Here is a 21619-nt window from a genome sequence, read left to right on the forward strand (position 1 = left end):
TACTCTTTCTATTTAGCAAGAGTCAAAAGCAATTCCTTTACTTACCACTGAAAGAGTCTTTTTCAATATTGTTGGGGGAACAATACCCATTTAGAAATGTTTCAGTTTAAGATGCATCGTATAAAATGATTAAAACTTTCAGAAAATCTAAGAACAAATTACTTCTAAGGAATATATTGCCTCAAATTTCTATACACTGTATCATGATTACAAAATCAATTTGGAATCACTAAAGCAAAATCCATCAAATTATATTCTAAAACTGATGTCAGAAAATATCCACTCAAAGCAATTCTGATTTCCGGATTTCCCATTAAAATGCAAATAATGTCTTCTTTTTCAAAATCATATTATATTTTAGTATGTAATTATACTAGTCTTGATTTATGTATTACTTCTGTTATAATGTTTTCCTTAAAATATATTGCACTATACTATTAAGACTCAGCTAATGTGAAAGATAAAGTGATCATTGTTGCTGTTTAGTTGGTAAGTCATGTCCAATTCTTTTGTGACCTCATGGACTGTAGCCCACCAGGATCCTCTGTCCATGGGATTTCCCAGGCAAGAATACTAGAGAAAGTTGTCATTTCCTCCTCCAGGAGATCTTCCTGACTCAGGGATTGAACCCACACCTCCAGCACTGGCAGGTACATTCTTTACCACTGAGCCACCAGGAAAGTCCCCATTGATTATATATGTATATACATATGTGTATATAATACGTTTTTTGTTTAAAATTCTAGATTCTATCTTAATGATACTGTTAAAGGCTAGAAACAAACCTCAGTAACAAGGCGTAATGAAAAATATAACCATATATCATACTGGCAAGTTCATGACAAGAAATTAAGTTCAAACAATAATTAAAATGCTATTTAAATTAGTTAGAAACCAAGTATTTACAACCTCAGTGTCAGCCACTTGAAATAATTTTCCAAATCTCATTGTTGTTCAGCTCAACTCCTCATTACACCCTCAGTCCTAGCCACCATCATCTTGCCTCCAGCAGAGCCTGTTCTTCACCAGTGATCAGAGTCATTCTCCAAACAAGTGAATTAATGTACTCTTTTGCTCTCCACTCTCCAAAGATTTTTTCCATAATTTCAATACCAGAAAAAGTCTAGTCTATGCTTAAAAGGCACTACCCTGATCTAGCGCCAGTCTGGTGCTGCCTTTCTGCCTCCCCTTCTCATCATTCATTGTGCTCCAAGAACACACCCCGCTTAGGACCAAGCACTTGCTACTCCCTCTGGTTTACTTGGCTGACCCCCGAGTTCATTCACATCTCTACTCAAGTGTCACTTCCTGGGAGAAAATTTTGGACATGCTCTAAAACATCACTCAAAAACCTCTGCTCCTTAGACCGTTTCCTTATAATATACATCATTGCTATTGCTGACATTACATGTTACTATATATTACTATAAGTTATATAATATATATATTTTATAATTAAACTTCTATTAAAATAATTAAAGATTCAAATGTATGTATAAAAAAAAATCCTGCAGAAAATACTGTATACATTTTACCTAGTTCACAATGGCTAACAATTTACAAAGCTGTAATATAAAAGCACAATTAAAATATTCAGATTTCACCAGTTTTACTTAATACTCATTTGTGTATATATAAGCAATTCTGCACAATTTTATCACATAGGTAGGTGTGTGTATCTATCATTCTATTCAATACATAGAATAGTTCCAACACTGCAAGGATACCTCATGTTGTCCTTTTAAGACCACCTCACCTTCCTCTATTCCCTCCCTAACTTGAAAATCGATTCTCCTTTTCCAAAATTTTGTCATTTCAAAATGTTTTATTTGGAATCATCCTATAGGTATCCTCTGGGAATTAGTATTTCCTCCCACTCAGCTTAATTTCCAGGAGATTTACTTAAATTGTGTTTATCAACTGTACCTTCCTTTTCGTTTCTGAATACTAAGCATTTCATGGTATGCATATACTAGTTTTTGTTTAGTCATTCACCTATTGAAGGATATATGGGCCAATTTAAGGTTTTGGTTATTACCAAAAAAGCTGCTATGAACATTCACATACAGACATTTGTGTGAATTTAAGGTTTCATCCACTGATCTCCAGTAGCATACTGGGCACCTACCGACCTGGGGAGTTCATCTTTCAGTGTCCTATCTTTTTGCTGTTTCATACAGTTCATGGGGTTCTCAAGGCAGGAATGCTGAAGTGGTTTGCCATTCCCTTCTCCAGTGGACCACATTTTGTCAGAACTCTCCACTATGACCCAACCGTCTTGGGTGGCCCTACAAGGCATGGCTCATAGTTTCATTGAGTTACACCAGGCTGTGGTCTGTATGATTAGATTGGTTAGTTTTCTGTGATTGTGGTTTTCAGTCTGTCTGCCCTCTCTGATGAAGGATAAGAGGCTTATGGAAGCTTCCTGGTGGGAGAGACTGACTGAGAGGGTACTGGATGGTAAATAGATGGAGAAACAGTGGAAACAGTGGCTGACTTTATTTTTTTGGGCTCCAAAATCACTGCAGATGGTGACTGCAGCCATGAAACAAAAAGATGCTTGCTCCTTGGAAGACAAGTTATAACCAAACTAGACAGCATATTAAAAAGCAGAGGCATTATTTTGCCAACAAAGGTCCATCTAGTCAAGACTATGGTTTTTCCAGTAGTCCTGTATGGATGTGAGAGTTGGACTATAAAGAAAGCTGAGCACTGAAGAATTGATGCTTTTGAACTGTGGTATTGGAGAAGACACTTGAGAGTCCCTTGGACTGCAAGGAGATCCAACCAGTCCATCCTAAAGGAAATCAGTCCTGAATATTTACTGGAAGGACTGATGTTGAAGCTGAAACTCCAATACTTTGGCTACCTGATGTGAAGAACTGACTCACTGGAAAAGACCCTGATGCTGGGAAACATTGAGGGTGGAGGAGAGGGGGATGACAGAGGATAAGATGGTTGGATGGCATGACCAGCTCAATGGACATGAGTCTGAGTAAACTCCAGGAATTGGTGATGGACAGGAGGCCTGGCGTGCTGCAGTCCATGCGGTCTCAAAGAGTCAGACATGACTGAGTGACTGAACTGAACTAAACTGAAGGTTTTATCTCTCTGGGATAAATGCTCAAAAGTACAACTGCTGAGCCATATGGTAAATGCCTATATTCTATTTAATTATTTTTTTTTCCTATTAGAATGGAAGTCCTATGACACCATGGACTTGGTTATTTCAGTATCTTCCCCTTGTTCCTGGTACACAGCGCCTGTGAAACCCTTATAGTTTCCTGGGTGTTAGGACTGTCTTTTGTTCTAATGAGGCAAGACTAGGTGCTCTCTTGGATGACGGATGATTACATAAACACCAAACCATGATCAGAAGCTTGATATTTTTAGCATTGCCCTCCATCCTGGGACAAGGGCTGAAAGTAGAATTAATGACAGAGCATGCTTATATGAGGAAGCCCTGATAAAAATCCCAAAGGTTCGGGGCTCAGAGAACTTCCAGGTTGGGGAACATATCTTACTGGGAAGGTGACATAGCCCAATTTACAGAGAGAAGCTCCTGTGCTCAGGGCCCTCAAAGACCTCGGCCGTGTATCTCTCCATCTAGTCTTCCACCTGTATCCTCTATCACACCCTCTAATAATTTTGCCTGCATACTTAATGCTTGCTTACATGGACTCCTTAGGGATGAGCACCAGCTCTGTGGCTCTGCTCTCAGTTTCACCTTGAGAATATCACTAGAGGGTTGGCTGCTTTCTCCTCTGGTGACCCAGGCACCAGAAACTGCTCATGGTCTGAGAAACTATGGTCTGATCTTATTTAACACATGTTGGTTCAGAATTTACGGTTTCCTGACAATCAACTTTCTTTTAATAGGTAACAGGAAAAACTGTTGAACTGTCACTTAATGTAGAGAGTTTCAAATATGTTGAGTTTGACAATATCTGAATATTTCATGGCAAAATTAATGTCAGTATAAGCAAGTGTTTTCCTGAGATCTGTGCAAATTAAGAGAACTGTAAGAGGGAACACCACATTTGCAGCAAAATCCGACAGCAGTTGTTGCAACCTGGAGACCTACTATGTTCCACTGGTATCTGGAGTGGGGAAGGGGCAGTTTTGTGGTACTGAGCTCTCAACCTGTGGGAACTGACGATATCTTCAGATACACAAGGATAACAATCACCACCGCTTGAGATGAACAGAACAAAACTGTTGGTTGCCAGAGGCAGCGGGGTGGAGGAGAGGGTGAAATGTATCAAGGGGGTCAAAAGATAAATAAGTGCTGGGGATGTCATGCACAGCATGATGGCTATAGTTTTAATGCTGTATTCCATATTTAAAGGTTGCTAAGAGCATATTTCAAAAGTTTTCATCACAAGAAAAAAAGTGCTGTATACCTGATATGAATATACTGTTATTCATCCACTGTACCTCAGTTAAAAACAAAAAGAAAGAAGCAGCAGTTAGGGCAGGAGGTTGAGTGGTTACATCCATAAAGAGACATGTGAGGCTCTGGGAAAAGTCCTGTGACCCTCCGGTCTCAGGGAACATGGTTGAACCCAATGTCCTTAAAATGGCTCATCTCAGTCTGATGGTTCCTCAGACCATGTGCAATTTCAGGTGCCTGGGTTGCCACAGGAAAAAGCAGCCAGCCCCTTAGCAACATTTTCAAGGTGGAACCAGGGGCAAGGCCAGGGAGCTTGTACTCATTCCTAAGCATGTGGCAGCCTGAAGAAAGTAAGTAAGCTTTCAAAAATCACTTGTCAAATCCATAAATAAATAAACTCCTAGCCTGAGTGAGGAAGAATTCGGGTGAGAATGAGGCCCCACCAGGGCAAATGACATTAGAAAATGGTAGCAAAGGGCAACAGGAATTTGGAAATCAAAGATAACATCCTTATAAGCTGACAGGCCTGGGAAGTTTGGATTACATGCAACAGATTTCTTTTTTAAGCTGTATTTGTGGTACTATCTCTATTACCAGAGAGATTCTTTATAAAATCATAAGTGAATCTGTTTTAGGTCACATCTATTAGCACAAATACATCACCTTCATGAGTCTAATCTTTGTGGCACATTTTGCTTAACATATTTTTGTTCAGAATTATGGTTTCCTGACAATCAAATTTCTTTCAATAGTTAACAGGAAAAAAAATGTTTAACTGTCATATGAAGGAGTGATTTTCAAATATTTTGAGTTCAACAATATCTGAAAATTTCATGGCAAAAAATCCCAGATTATGTCTATATTTGAATAGTGTTTCAGTGCAAACATCTATTGCATTTCTCTGCCAGGACAGTGCTCTTTGTGAGGCTTCTAAAAAGACTGAAAACAAGAAAATGAAAATGCCTTGGAACTCCGACTACTGCAGATGGATTAAAGGGTAACATATTTTAAGAACAGTAAGTTAATGTCTTCCTTTGGCCTGATTATTTCAATCAGTTGAGGGTTCTTGCTGTAAGATGATTTCCTATATATTAAGTAAAGGTTAAAAGAAAAAAATTCAATAAGGTTGCCTGATTATGCATGTAGTGTGCAGGTACATTTGTCTATCCTAAGCTCTGTTTCTTTTTGAGTATTTCTCTTCTTGGTATCTTTAAGACATAGTAATTCTTCACAGTATGGTTCTAGAACACTGATTCCCAGACTTGGCTGCACATTAGAATCATCTTGGGAGGTTTTTAAAACTCCTAATGCCTAGACCATACCCCAGACCAATTAAATCAGAATCTCTGGGGTGGAAGTCAGGCATCAGTATTTTTCATAAGTCCCCAGGTGATTCTAATGTGCAACCAAGGTGAGAACCAGTGTTCTAGAATCATTTGTGTCAGTTTCACTAGGGTAATTGTTAATAGACAGACCTGAGTACAAAATTACCTCTATTAAACTGGGATCTCTATGGATGAGCAAGAGGAATTTGAATATATTTCTGTACTCCTTGACGATTCATATGCACATCGAGTTTTGCAAACATTTGGCTTATAGAGTTAAGGGGGCTAACGTTGACTTGTGAAGTCCTCAGCGAACAGAAAAATCTGAATTCTCAATCTATAGTCAGAAATCTTTTGGGGTTGGAGGCAAGTCTATTTTGAAAGTTTCCTTAGAGGTCTTTAGTTAGCACTGTAATTCTATAGCTTGCAGGTGTCAGTAATAACTTCAGGTTAAGTTTCCACACAGTTTTGAAGTGAATACTTTAATCAGGACAAACTGATCCTCTAGTGGGCAAGATAAAATAAAGAGGCCATCAAGCTAAAATTAGAAAGAATAATTTAAGAAAATAATAATTACCTATTAGAATTAAGGATGTAAGAGGAATTTAAAATAGAAAAGGATAAAGCTCCAATTTAGCCTTCCCCCTGAGCCACAACTCATTTTTTTTTTTACAATTGAAAAAACTTTAAGAGAAGGGAAAAATTAAAGACCAATAGGACTAAGCATTATATTTTAAATTATTCATCCATTCAGAATATGCTATCCTTTAAGATATGTAAAGTATGTTCTAAAACTTCTCATATGGTTCTAACAAACATCCTACTTAGTGAAGCAGGACAAAGGATTATCAATTCTACTTTTTATAACCGTGTTATTTCCGGCAGCTAATACAGTATGAAGTTCTCTGTGTCTATTGAGTTGAACTGAATCATCGGATAAGAAAGCTGAAGCAAAGAAACATTAAATGCTAACTGAGTCTTCATCAACTGATCAAAATAAAACTGCATCAGAAACCCAGGTCTAATCCAGAGTTCTCTCCCTGAAAACAAGCTTCCTTCCAAACAATTTGGAAATTACAGGTCATTCTTTTAGCCAGTAGTCCTGAAGGTTGATTCACTTAAGGATCATATGGATGCTTTTAACTGTATCCAGGATACCAACCGAAGACTGTGATTCAGTAGAGCTGAAGAGGAATCAGATTCTGTTTAACAAGCACTACTTCCCTGGTAGCCACCAGAGGTTAAAGCGTCTACCATATGTAATTGCCAAATATGTAATTAATCCAGTTAACAGTGATTGTCAAAACAGCAAATACCGTTAACTAACTCTGAGAAAAGTGAAACATATGTTAAAAAAGTAAAATGACTCATGTCCCCAATAAGTTTCTGTTGAATGTATGAATGTACTAGTCGATAGTATAAAATTAAGACCAAACTGGTTTACAACATTTTGCATAATGTACACAGAGGAAAGGGCTTCCCTGGTGGCTCAGCAGTAGAGAATTCACCTGCAATTCAGGAGCCGCAGGAGATATGGGTTCGATTCCAGGGTCAGGAAGACCTTCTGGAGAAGAACATGGCAACCCACTCCAGTATTCTTTCCTGGAGAATCCCATGGACAGAGGAGCCTGGCAGGCTATAGTCCATAGGATTAAAAGAGTCGGACACAACAGAATCTACTAAGCACATATGCACAAAGAGGAAAGTTTTAGATTCTGTGGTGTTTTCTGGTCAATTTTATCAGTGTGATAAGGGATTCAAGATTATCTTGAGCTAATCTGATAACAAGGGCCTGCTTTAACTTTTCTTTTCTTTCTTTTTTTTTTTTTAGGGCTTGGAGGGCACCCAGATCAACTCTTCCTCAAAAAATAGGAACCAATAAAACTTGTTCTTTTAAAAGAAACTGAAGGTTCCAAATCCATGCACAGGTATGGAAGAACTCAGAGAATGCCTTCAGTGGTAAGATGGGCAAAGAATTCTGAGACTAAAGAAAGAGTTCTCCCCTAAGGCATTAGATTTGTAACTAGGCAACAAATAAAATATGATTACTTCTAGCCAGCCCAAAATGCAGTTCTCACCAGAAAAGTGCTTGCTTAAAAATGCCTTTCAAACTTTCAACTCTTAGACATTCTGGGATTCATTTTATCCTATAATTTACACACACACACACATATATACATACAAACATAAATATATATATATATATATATATACATATACATGCATATATACGTACATGTACACATTAACATGATATTTAAAAAACATACAATTTGATAATTCTATATTAAAAACCAATACTAATCAATATGACTTCTAAAGTTATAACCTCACGCTATTTTCATTATCAAAAAAGCATTTGTAATGGCTAAAATACAAAACACTGACAACAACCAGTGCTTGTAAGAGAAGGAAATTCTCAATCGTTGCTGACAAGCATACAAAATATCACAGCCTCTGTGGAAGGCAACAGGGCAGTTTCTGACCAAACTAAATGTGCTCTTAACCATAAGAATTGCACTCCTGGGTCTTTAGTCAAGTAAAGACATGAAAACTCAAGTCCACACAAAAACCTGCATATGAATGTTTATAGCAACTTTATTCATAATTGCCAAAAGGAGAATAACTATTAATAAGATGTTCTTTAATAGGTGAATGAATGAACACACTGTAGTACATCCCTAAAGTGGAATATTATTCACTGGTTAAAAGCAAAAGAGCTATCAAGTCACAAAAGAAAATGGAGGAAACTTAAATACATACTGCTAAGTAAAACAAGCTAGTCTGAAAAGCCTACATACTATATGATTCCAGCTATACTCTAGAATTCCAACTGTATGACGTTTTGGAAAAGGCAAGATCACAGAGTTAAAAAAAAAGAATGAGTGATTGCCAGGGGTTTGGAGTAAGGAGAGAGGAATGAATAAACAGAGCACAGAGATTTTTAGGTTAGTGAAACTATTCTGTATAAGGCTTTGGAGGACACATGATATGCATTTTTTTTAAATCCACAGAACTGTACAATGCAACATCAAATCCTAATGTAAACCATGGACTTTACTTAATATATGAATATCCGTTCATCAATTTCAACAAAGTGTTAAAAATTGTTAATCACGAAGTTGTTGCTGACTCTTTGTGACCGCATGAACTGCAGTCTGCCAGACTCTTCTGTCCAGGGAATTCTCCAGGCCAGAATACAGGAATGCATTGCCATGCCCTTCTCCAGGGGATCTTCCCAATCCAGGGTTCGAACCTGAGTCTCCTGCATTTTACGCAGATTCTTTACCATCTGAGCCACCAGGGAAGCCGAAAAGGAATTTGGGAGGGCTATGGGGATCAAACCTGGATCTCCTCCATTGCAGGTGAATTCTTTTTGGACTGAGCCACCAAGTGAAACCTCATGGCTCAAATATACCATATTAATGGAAGAATTTAATATCAGAGAAGACTACAGAGGAGGAGGGATATTTGGGAACTCTGTACTCTCTGCTCAGTTTTTCTGCAAACCTAGAACTGTTCTTAAAGCCAAAATCTAATTTTTTAAAATGCATATATAATGTTAATGCTAACACTAGAAACCTTTCTTCTAATTTGTAACAGTGACAAAATAGTTGTTATACTAAACTATGTATTTGTCACTCCTGTATCATAAAACTTAAAATTCTTTAGCTATTAAGCTATATTCTCAAAGATATTTACTTCACAATCTATCACACAGAACTAAATTAATAAGCCCTCCTATACATGGAAGTCTGAAGAATTGTTTTCAATTCTTTTCCCAAATGAAATGTTCATATTATGTTGGTCTATCTTTCATTTTCATTGATTTTCAATATAGCTTTTATTAGCCAAAACATAATAAATATTTTGCCTATAACGCATGGTTATGTATCTGAATGCAGAACTGCTACCTTAACCTACAAGATGACTAGGTTTAGCTACTGAAAGTCTTGTGCAGTATTTCTCAAGCTTCAACATGTGTGGGAGTCAACTGGGAATGGGATCATTTTGAAATACAGTTTCTGATTTAGTTGGTTTGAGGTGGCACCTGGCAATCTTCATTCCCAACAAGCTTCCAGGCAATGCTGACGCATGACTACACTTTGAATAGCAAAGTTCTAGGCCATAAAACTCTTACCACTATGAAAAACACACAATTCCCTAGCAGTTCTTGCAAGGAAGTAAAGAGCTGCTTTGTTTGTTTATTTTTCTGTTTATCCCACTTGGAAAAACTCTCAGTGCTTCCAGCACTTTGAAATTTGCTTTCCCAATATATAATCCATTTCAATTTTATCTATAAAGACAGAGACTTGATAACCTATGTACAGTAAGCAAGCTACCCATTTAACCATAATACTCTTCTATCCTGTATGAACCAAAGATCATTTATTTCTAGTTTGACTCCTCTATTTCTATGTCTTCAAGCACAGAAAGGTCAAGTGACTGTCTCCACTTATCCAATAACTTAGAAGTCAGGTCTCAAATCCAGGTCTCTGATTCCAAATCCCGTCCTTTCCCCCTCCATTCTCTGCTACTTCTAATAATGACGCACTTCAGAGAAGAGGCACCAGTTTGTTTAGCTCACAAAATCCCAGTTCTAAATTGAATTCCTCAGCCTCCAGTTTCCCATAAACCTTAAGCATGCGTTTAAGGTCTTCCAGGACCTGAGTCTTGAAGCATAGGGTATTGACCAGAGGGAGAGGAATGCGGGGATGGCAAGTGGCCTGGAGTGGGCAGTGAATACATGGGCCATGAACACCACAGTGATGATTAAGCCCATGGTGTGAGGAATGAGTAAGGAAAAATTGAGTCTGTCAGTCAGAGCCAGACTTTCAACCACCAGCAAAAAATTATAGAGTGCACCCTGGCTCTGAGACTTTGAGAACATTGTGTCCTTCTCTGGAGACCTGCAATGGCCAGGAACGTGTGGAATTTCTGTACAGGCCTGTTATAATACAGCCTATTGTAATACGTACACTGCTTGTAACTGGGTTCAATCACCAACAAGGAATGAGAAGCTCGTGATTTTTCTCAGGCTGAGTTCAAAGTCACCATGGCTGATTTTTCCTTGTTATAGAATCGCTGCTCAGCCTTTATACATGAATATCACAAAACATTTCAGGAAAGACAGGGATTTGAGCTCAGAATCTTGACTGCCTTGACATTCCCCTGATCACCTAAAGAGGATATTACTAATCCTACTTATTTCCAAAGATTTGTGACATAGTGTCAGAGCAGTATCCAGAGTTTCCTCAGTCTGGCCAACCTACCTGAGCCTCTCAATTAAGGGCTGCCTGCATGGAGCACACACGCTACAGTGGAATTCCCCCTTGAAATGAGAACAAAGTTTCCATAATGGGATATTGCCCAGTGTCTAGAGGGAGGGTTTGCACCTAAGGGCATAACATCTGAACTATTTTTTTTCCCTATGCAACAGGGTTCTAAGACAAAGAGGGTGAGAGTATACAAAGGCATATTCTTACTGTTAGAAATACTTAGAAGGACAATAATGCTGAGTCATACTTCTAAGAAGAAATCATCACAAGTGGACAAATTTTGTTTAACTTCAGGATAAACAAGAACAAGAATAAAACAGAGAAGTGCAGATAACACCCTTTTGGAACTTTCAAAGATTTTCACACTAAAAATGCTAACATGTGAGATGGAGAAAACTAGCTTATAGAAAAGACAGAGTGGGCAGTTTTCTCTTTTAGGTATCATCTCTGAAGCCAAACAAAAAAATGTCTGGGAAGCTTGAAGAATATAGCTTTAGGACACATGTGAAAGAAAGACATAGATATGAGATCAATACAAAAGCAGCATTTTGCAAGTATGGCCGAACGACAGTGAAAAGGGTTGATAGAAGATTGCTAGCTTCCCACACCCTTGGGAGAATAGAAACACAGACTAGGGATAAGTCCTCGGCTGGGGATATGGTGTATCCAGTGGGAGAGAAGCAGGCTCAAAGATTCTATCATTCTACTCCAAACAAGAATGATAATGACCTGCATACTTTGCAATCAATGATAATAAAAGCACAAAGACTGTGGATGACTTACTGTGCTGACAGTGAATCCCATTAAATCCTTGGGGACATTTACAAACGTAGCCTATGAATGTGTCTCCTCGGTACGCTTCGCTTATTTCGCAGGTTCCTCCGTTATGGCATGGATTAGGAGTGCAGGGGCCTGAAAGACAGAAGGCAATATTGCTACATGATACATACGCTTTAAAGTAGACACCAGGTCAACACTTTGCAATTAACAATTTTACGGAGAAAAGTGTTCTGGATAGTAGTGCTACAGGAAATGCAGAAGCTGTGAGGGCTCTGGAGACCAATGGCCTGGGCTTGAATACTGGTTTCACCACTTTCTAGCCATGTGGTCTTGGATGATTTAATTAACCTCTCTATACCTCAGTATCATCTTCTGTGAAATGTCAAGACTATAATAATACCATCTACCTCAAAAGGCAATGACAGAGAGGAAAAGAATCCATACATATAAAATACCCCGAACAGACACATGTCAAACATTCACAAAGTATCAGCACTAAGTAAAACAATGTTACTAAGGTTCCAGATTTGAAAATCTCCTCTGCATGTTTAAAATGCAATAGTGAATGGCAATTTCTACAGTTAAGAACATGCAAGACTTCTTGTACCCTGCTGGTGAAAGTAGCATAAACTTAAAAGTCATTGTAACCACATTGGCCAAGTGAAGTGGATGGTTGGTTGCAATACTTTTATTGACTATTTGTGAGTTTGTGGTGGGGCATACTTCAAGAGAACTCCAATTTTTGCCAATGTATAGGAAGTAGCTCATTGAAACTTGCAAAGATAGAGAAGAGACAGAGAGTTATTTTTGAGCCTTGAAAAAGTAACTTCACCAGAATGACTGGTACCTGGTACCTCTATTGAGGTACCAATACCTCAACTGGTACCTCTGTTGAGAGTCAACAGAAGTGTGGTGCTCCACCTCTGGGAGTATACAGCTGAATCAGTTCTGCCTGAACCTGGGACTCCTCTACTGCACATTCTTGCCTGGGGGGTACTCCTTTGGTATGGCTGTGATTCTTTTTCAACTGGCATAGCATCCAAGAATATTGTTTTCTTTGCAATAACCCTTCTGTCCTTTCCTTACTTCAGAGCCTACAGGCTTGTGTCAGTCTGAAGGCTCGTCCTATCTACTCTTGTGCTTTCTCTCTCGTGTCCATCACAGCTATTCCCCCTAATAAACCTTTGCCTCTCTAATTCTGTTTAATAGCTGGTTTCTTGAAGGATGCTGAATGACTCATGGCAGAATCCACACTGGATGTTGTGAAGAAGAGACAAGTTGAAGGAAGAAAAAGCTCTCCCTGGGAGATGAAGAGAGATCAAGCAAACTATATAGCATTGCCTAATTTTGTGGCCCCCCCCTCCTTTTTTTAAATTGGAAAGACTAGAACATATTTATATGAAACAAAAATCACTGAAAAGAAAGTTAAGATGTACACACTAGAAAAACAAAGCAAGTGTTATTAAACCAAGTGTCTGACTCTGTATACAGAGATGAATTCTGGAGTCACGGAGGGCATAGGAGAAGAAGAGAAGCCAGTGGTTTCGGCAGAGACTAGAGAGAAGGTAACAGTGTTGGCAGGAGAATGGTGAGAACGAGCCAACTGGGTGGGAGCTCCATCAGGTAAGGCTATAAAAGAGCACAACAGTGAACGCTGCTCAGTTCAGTTCAGTTCAGTCGCTCAGTCGTGTCCGACTCTTTGTGACCCCATGAATCGCAGCACGCCAGGCCTCCCTGTCCATCACCAACTCCTGGAGTTCACTCAGACTCACGTCCATCGAGTCAGTGATGCCATCCAGCCATCTCATCCTCTGTCATCCCCTTCTCCTCCTGCCCCCAATCCCTCCCAGCATCAGAGTCTTTTCCAGTGAGTCAACTCTTCGCATGAGGTGGCACACTAGTCAAGTGTGGGTCAAAACCCTTTAACGTCTTAATGACAGAAAAGGAAATTCACCATCATCACAAAGTTAACAACAGGCAGCCCTTAAGAGTTTGGGCAATGCTATTCTGGAATATTTTATAATTCTATTACCTCCTCCAGCAGCTCTTAGTACAGTTTAACATTCCATGACAGTCAATAATTATATAATTTAATAAAGATATGCATGAAATAGGCAACAATATGACAACTATGCTGTCAAGATCTTAGTACCACTGACTTTCAAAAAGTGCAAAGAAAGCAATGGGTCCATAATTTTCTTCAGATATCTCCGTACCGGTTAAAAACAAAACAGTTATTCAAGTAGGCAGTTTTGTGCCTTGCAGTACTGGTCAACTAAAAGGACTAACACCTGCCCTTGAGATAGTATGTTGTCAATGATTGAGACAGGAAGAAGGTGCAATACCAGGGACCATTTTCTCCCATCACCAAGAGATGTAAACCATGCTACAGAACCCTTTCCCCCTCTTCTTTCTCACTTTCTAATTCTTCCCTCCTCTCAAATTAATTAACATTAACAATGCCAGACAAGTTACAAATTACTTTCAGATAAATAATCTCATTTATTCCTCCCAGCAACTAGCAGAGGTCATTGTCTGTATTATTCTCATTTACCTTATTTAAAAAAAAAAAACCGTAGGTCAGAAATTTTAGATAATATTTCTCAAATGAACATTACAAATGAAGCATTCAGTCTCAAGCCAAGAATCTGTGACCCTAAAACCTACATTCCTTACAGAATCAGCCAAATGGGGAAGGGAGAATGAAATAAAGGTGATATTAGAGCTTTGACTCATCAGTTCACTCACGCAAAATACAAAAATACATGACAGGTTTTTAAATAACTCATAACTGACAGCCATGCATGTAACTGCTAAAAAAAAAATTATAAGAATATTTGTGAAAGTGAAAGTCACTCAGTCATGTCTGACTCTTTGCAATCCCATGGACTATTCAGTCCATGGAATTCTCCAGGACAGAATACTGGAGAGGGTAGCCTTTGCCTTCTCCAGGGGATCTTCCCAACCCAGAGATCAAATCCAGGTCTCCTGCATTGAAGGCGGATTCTTTATCAGCTGAACCACAAGGGAAGCCCAAGAAATATATAATTTTAAACAAATAAGGAGTGTTAGAGATCATCCAATCCAATCTTTAAATTTCGCAGATAAGGAAACAAGCCTAATAAGAACTCAGGATTTCTCAAAAATAAAAACAAAAACCTCAACTAATATGGGGAAAACTGAGTTTGAGGAATTCCCTCTAGTAGGAAAAACCTTTTTAAAAACAAAATTGATAAAGCTATTTCTGGCCCAACAAGAGAGCAATATGATTTCTACCAGAAAGAAAAGAAATATTTTTCATGTTTCCTTCTACTGATACCCTGGAGAAGGTAATGGCTACCCACGCCAGTATTCTTGCCTGAAGAATTCTATGGACAGAGGAGCCTGGTAGGCTACAATCCATGGGGTTGCAAAGAGTCAGACATGACTGTGCAACTAACACTTGCTCTTTCTACTTATAAAGCTGAGGGAGGGATAAAAAACAAACTGAAATAGTAAGGCCAATGCCAGTCCTTGGGAGCAGTTAAAGACATGATTACGAGCGGAGTGGTCAATGGAAGTTACTTGGAAGAACAAGGAGCAAATATGAGCCTGGAAGGGATGATTACATTTAATCAAGCCTTCTACATCTCTGGAAAAGTAAAACTTGGCTGAAGAGGAGTCAGCAGCTCTGCCTTATAAAGGAAGGATTTAGGAATGGATGGGGGTAACCCTGGAGGAGAGACCCTGCAAACAGAACAGAAAGTCAACTTCAAGGAGCAAGGGGGTATGCTCATAGAAGTATGCTATGAGGCTGGAATATGGGAAGAAATGTCGCTAGTAGGAAACCATGATGCCTAAAATTCAGTTTTGTTTGTAAAGCTACTATGTGACCTGTCTTTGTGGGACTATCCAAGTCTGCTAGACACACAGACCTATGTATGGAATTGGGGGAAGTCGGAGGGAAAGGGCTGTGCTATTCATCAGGCTCATCCTGGCAGAAGGGAAGAAGCGTTGCAGCACACGATGCCCAAGGAACTCAAGAATCCAGTGGATACAGGAACCTGAAAACCGCGCTGACAGCTATCTAGTCTTAGACACTTTGTAGATATTTCCTGGGGGCACAGGCAAAGTCTATCAAGTAATCCTGGTGTAGCCTCTGGAATTCCCCAAAGACAGGAGTTAGAGAGTTGGAGCTCATTTTATTTATACCTGCAAAGACATCATTGACCTTAGCTGGCATCTTGGTTTCAGAGAAAGATTACTTGTTACAAAGGCTGTTTGCTGCTGTTATTTTTCCTACTCCAAGAAATTCAGTGATTTTCATTTACATGACAAAGATGACATAAAGCAAAGGTGGCAAGCATTTAACCTTTTAAGAGTGCTTTATATGCTAGGCAACATGAAATACATAGTATTCTTTACGATACTTTGTTAAGAACATAGGTTTTTTCTATAGGCAAAAAAATCGAAAAGGCTTACTCAGAGGTTAAGTGTGAGTCTAACTGCAAAAGCCAAGATCTGTTTTTTAACACATTCTGCCTGACTACAAACCTAAGTCCTTTCCATTAAACTACACTTCCTGCCCAGTTACAGATCTGTAGATGAATACAGTCAATCTTGATAGATGCTTCCAGAATTTAGCAAGTACTCACTAAGGACACAGGATTCCAAAACCTTCCTAAATGAAAATATTTTCAGCAAATTGGTCAGAGTGTATTAGATATCATGAATATAGAGAGTCTCTGCCATGCTAACAATACTCCACTTCAGCTGTGTTTGAAATAAGCTGTCAAACGTGAGTATTTCCCCACTGTTGTTGCTGCTGCTGCTGCTAAGTCGCATTGGTCTTGTCCAGCTCTGTGCGACCCCATAGACGGCAGCCTACCAGGTTCCGCCATCCCTGGGATTCTCCAGGCAAGAACACTGGAGTAGGTTGCCATTGCCTTCTCTGATTTCCCCACTACTATTTCGTAATGTACTTGGTATGTGTATACTGCTGCTTACACTGTGAAGAAACTGACCCTGGCCAACATATAGATTTATTTCCTTTTTCTATTTTGTCCCTAACAACTGTACTGTGAAACTAATGTTATAAGCCTTGTACATACTCTTTTGGAGAAGGAAATGGCAACCCACTCCAGCATTCTTGCCAGAAAAATCCCACGGACAGAAGAGCCCAGTGGGCTATGGTCCATGGGGTTGCACAGAGTCAGACACGACTGAGTGACTGAGCATACACACAAACACACACACACATACACACATACACACACACACACACATACACTCTTTTGGAAAACTCATGACAGAGTGCTGAAATGACTGCTTACATGGCATGTTCCCCCATTAGACTCTTAATTCTCTGTGGTAAGTCATGGTTGGCACACAGTAGGTTTACAATATATCTTTAATAAAGAGTGTGGCGATAATGAGTGATAACCACCATATCTTTTGCCTAACCCCATTCAAGCTTACAAGATTTATAAGCTATAAATATCTTTTGGCATTTCAATTGATAATTAAGATAGTCTAACTTTTCTACACTTTCTAAGGTTCAAATTCTTTAAATTTATATATCTAATATGGTATAAGCTTCTAGAGTATCACAGGTATAATATTATTGTATCCCTAAATGTACAATGTGTTGGCGACGGAATGACACACCAACACTGCAGAGTGATTTAAATCTTTATATTTTAACCCTTGTTTTTTATAGCTGTTTAATTTTTATATCTTTTGTACAACCCCCTACAGGGCAAGCTGCCAAGCACTATGATTTAGAGACTATACAGTGCGCAGGCGCAGGGCGAGATAACCTTTACCTTGGCTTATTTACTGCAGCTAAGACTTTGTTTTGGGGAACTTTCTTATCAACTTAGAATCTGTTTTGTCCCAAGGTCTGTTCCTATTGAGGAATCAGAGAAACATCCTTGTGTGCAATGCAATGTTCTTTTCCCACGGGAACAAACAGGATTTTTAGCTGAGCATCTCGTTAGCAAGCACTTCTCAATCTTCCTTAAACCTAGTTCCCTACACTGGGCAGAACATCTCGTTTGCAAGAATGTCCAGCCCTGGTTGAGAGTCTCGTTTGCAAGCACTTCTCAACCTTCTTTAAACCTAGTTCCCTACACTGGGCAGAACATCTCGTTTGCAAGAATGTTCAGCCCTGGTTGAGAGTCTCATTTGCAAGCACTTCTCAACCTTCTTTAAACCTAGTTCCCTACAACAATGATTACACATATCTTAATTCTTTAGCAAATATATAATCGAGAAATATGTGACATTATACAATCCTATCAATAGTGTTTTGGTCTCCTAATTGAACAATCCTGTGTAAATAAAGACATTCACTTGGAGCATTAGCAAGATGAAATAATCAGAATATAAGTTAGTACATAAAGATGATAAATGTAGCCCAAGGTTTCAACTCACCAAATTTTCATGTAGCCAGAAAAATTTGTGTTTGATGTTAATCAGTGACAATTAAAATGTGTCAGGAGTTTTCAGGTTTCTTTCTCCAAATGATAAGCAGACTAATCATATGAGAACTAAAGATCCTAGGAAACTTCTGTCTGTTTTTATATTTCCTCCCCATCTAACAATCTTCTCTATTTTGATACTGAAAGTAAGTAGGTATCATTTTAAGGTGTTCACACACATAAATAATGATCATCACATATAGCATTTACATTGCTCTCATACTGTGAGAAGAAGAAACTGACCATAACGTTGTTCAGCATAAAAGTGTTTTTCTTTATTTTTCATGATTTCAGCATAATATTCATTTATTAAGCATCCATTATGTGCTGTGTACTCTGTTACTTATTTGTGATACATGTTTTAAGTGGAGTTACTATTGTCAGCTGCTACAAGAGGATGCTAACAACTCAAGGAAATATTTACTTATCCAGTTTATAAGGTAATTTTAATGACTTTTTTACTGTCAATGTACTGTGCTCAGTATTAATATTTTTTATGTAATAGTTTCTGAAAAATTAATTCTATAATTCTCTTTGTGACATCATATTAACAAATGTTTGTAATATTACCACATCTGTAATTTTTGCTGTCAAAATTTTGGAATATTTAGGGTACCTGATACATTTTTTTGTAACGTCAGCACTAATCTATAGCTGATACATAATTTTGAAAACAATTTAATAGTAGAGCAAATTCTGAAAACAAATGAGTCTTACTGAACCACTCAGAACTTGTAAAAACAAGTATGATCTCAATTCCTTCTTACTTCAAAAATTTGCTTCTTTTTCTATCACAGGTATACAGAAGTATGCAGAGTGCTGGTTATGAGCTTCAGTTCTGATTAGTATTCATAAAAGTTGAAATGATCTGATTAGATAACAATATTTGATAATATCACTCTTAACAGTGAAAGTGTAAGTGGACTTTCAAGATACAAGAGGCATCAGGGAGTTTTAAAATCGGTAATGCTGTAATACTTTTGTAGGTAATCTTTAAGTAACTCCTAACACAATGGGGACAGCATATGATCAATATTAATGAACAACTGAACAACAGCATGCTCTCCAGGCATTTTTATGCAAGCTCATATAAATATGTCAACAAGATTAATAACTCACAAAAGCAACAGATCTATATATGATTTTCTACTTTTCTGCATTGACCTTCTCCCAATTCCAACTGTAGAGAGTCTAAGTGATTTCTATATATGTAGGATAGTTAGTTTTTCACACATTTAGAGACTATGCCCCAAATCATTAATTCCGTATAGTGTGGAAGCAAATTATTAGAAAATAAATAGGCTAACACTCTCCTGTGACAATGTATACATAGACACAGTCAATTTTACAAATTATGCTTTCAAACACTGGCATCTAGATATTAAAAATGAATGTACATTTTAGAGAATGTAATAAGGAAATACCAATTGGGTCACAAAAAGAGCATTGTTTCAGCATTTATTCTAGCAGTACAATCAAATAGGAACAGATATGACCCAAAAGTTCACTCCAAATTCCTGTCTTAAAAACATGCTAAAATCATATCATGATGTTGCTCTTACATTTAATAAGGTCTGAACATTTTGGCAGTTTTCATTTGGAGTCATTGCCACTCTATAACTAGTTGAAAAAGAAGAAATTATTCTGGTAATATTCACATGATTGATGCTTTCAAATCATTTTTGACGCTAGTTGCTTCTCCTCCTTTTCTTCATCCTGGTTTCTCCTCCTCCTCTCTTTTAAATGTAAACTATAAAATCAGCCATTTGAAGGAAAAAAAAAAAAAACTGTCCATATTTTCTGGGTATTTTGTATGCATTCAGAAAGGTAAATTATAGTTAATCTAAACCATTCCATTTAACAGAGAAGGCAATGGCACCCCACTCCAGTACTCTTGCCTGGAAAATCTCATGGATGGAGGAGCCTGGTAGGCTGCAGTCCATGGGGTTGCTAAGAGTAGGACACGACTGAGCGACTTCACTTCACTTTCACTTTTCACTTTCATGCATTGGAGAAGGAAATGGCAACCCACTCCAGTATTCTTGCCTGGAGAATCCCAGGGATGGGGGACCCTGGTGGGCTCCCGTCTATGGGGTTGCACAGAGTTGGACACGACTGAAGTGTCTTAGCAGCATTCCATTTAAGGGGAGAATCAGCAAAATGAACAAATTGTTCCTCAAACATAAAATATTTGAATAGATTATGAAAATTGCAATCTGGAGCTAAAGAGAGATTTTTTAAAAATACACTACTGATAAACTTTCTTCTCAAGGATTAATATTGGACTCTCTTTGTACATATCTGTCCAAAGGAAAATACTGACACAACTAGTGATCAGAAAGGGTTTAGGGACCCTGTACTTGTTTCCATGAGCTACTCTATCAAGTTACTGCAAACTTTGTAGATTCAAAGAACAGTTATTTATTTTGTCTGAAGTCAAAGTGTCAGGAGGGCCATTATCCCTCTGGAGACTAGGCAGACACCCTCCTGACTTCTCCAGCTTCTGTTGGCTCTTGGTGTTCCTTGGACCATAGCAGCATAACTCCAATCTCTGCCTCCATCCTTCAGGGCCCATCCAAATCCAGGATAATTTCATCTCAAAATCCTTAATTACTTATATTTGCAAAGCCCCTGTGATGGCTAAATTGTATCCCTCCCCGCCACCCCAGTTCACATGTTGAAGCCCTAACTTCCAGAGCCTCAGAACATAACTGCCTTTGTAGATAAGCCTTTAAAGAGGCAATAAGGGTGAAAGAAGGTCATATATATGGGCTGTAACCCAATCCAATCTCCCATCTAAGAAGTCAAAATTTGGACACACGAAAGAGATATCAGTGATGAACCACAACCAGAGGAAAGGTCACATGAGGACAAAGTAAGAAGGTGACTATGACAACCCAGGAAGAAAGGCTCAGGAGAAACCAAGCCTGCCAACACCTTGATCTTGCGCTTCAAAAACTCTGAGGAAATGCATTCCATTGTTGAAGCCACCCATGCTGTGGTATTTTGTTTTTGGCAGTCCCAGTAAACTAACACAGACTCAGTTTTCAAATAAGGTCACATTCTGAGATTCGTGGCAGACAGGAATTTTGGAGAGGTACTCTTCAAACCACTACAGTCCCCAAGTAGTTTTTTCTTGTAGCCAAGAAGTTGATTAAGGAAACCCTCATCTAATGTTAGAGTTGGCTGACAAAGCACTCACATTTATTAACAATTACCAGCTTATCTAAAACTAATTTCACTTTGCTCTCATCGCACAGAGTGGTAAAAAGTTTTGATGATTTTGGAGATCAGGAAAGCAGTTTAATTTTTTAGCAGTCCCAGGGAGAATTGCAGAAGTGGCTGTTTAGGTGGCATCAGGGAGGACCTGTCACTGTAAGA

General features: G+C 38.4%; 1 protein-coding gene across 2 annotated transcripts in view; it reads right to left on the reverse strand.

Moving 5' to 3' along the window:
• The window catches only part of EDIL3 (EGF like repeats and discoidin domains 3), a 474131-nt gene that overhangs the window by 248983 nt on the left and 203529 nt on the right, over window positions 1-21619 (reverse strand). For both annotated transcript variants that reach the window (XM_027970498.3, XM_027970497.3), the window contains one exon: window positions 11781-11909. In XM_027970498.3, the coding sequence (XP_027826299.1) occupies window positions 11781-11909 (129 nt within the window). The remainder of the gene's footprint in view (window positions 1-11780; window positions 11910-21619) is intronic.

This window comes from Ovis aries, chromosome 5, assembly GCF_016772045.2.
Source record: "Ovis aries strain OAR_USU_Benz2616 breed Rambouillet chromosome 5, ARS-UI_Ramb_v3.0, whole genome shotgun sequence".
Taxonomy (NCBI): Eukaryota; Metazoa; Chordata; class Mammalia; order Artiodactyla; family Bovidae; genus Ovis; species Ovis aries.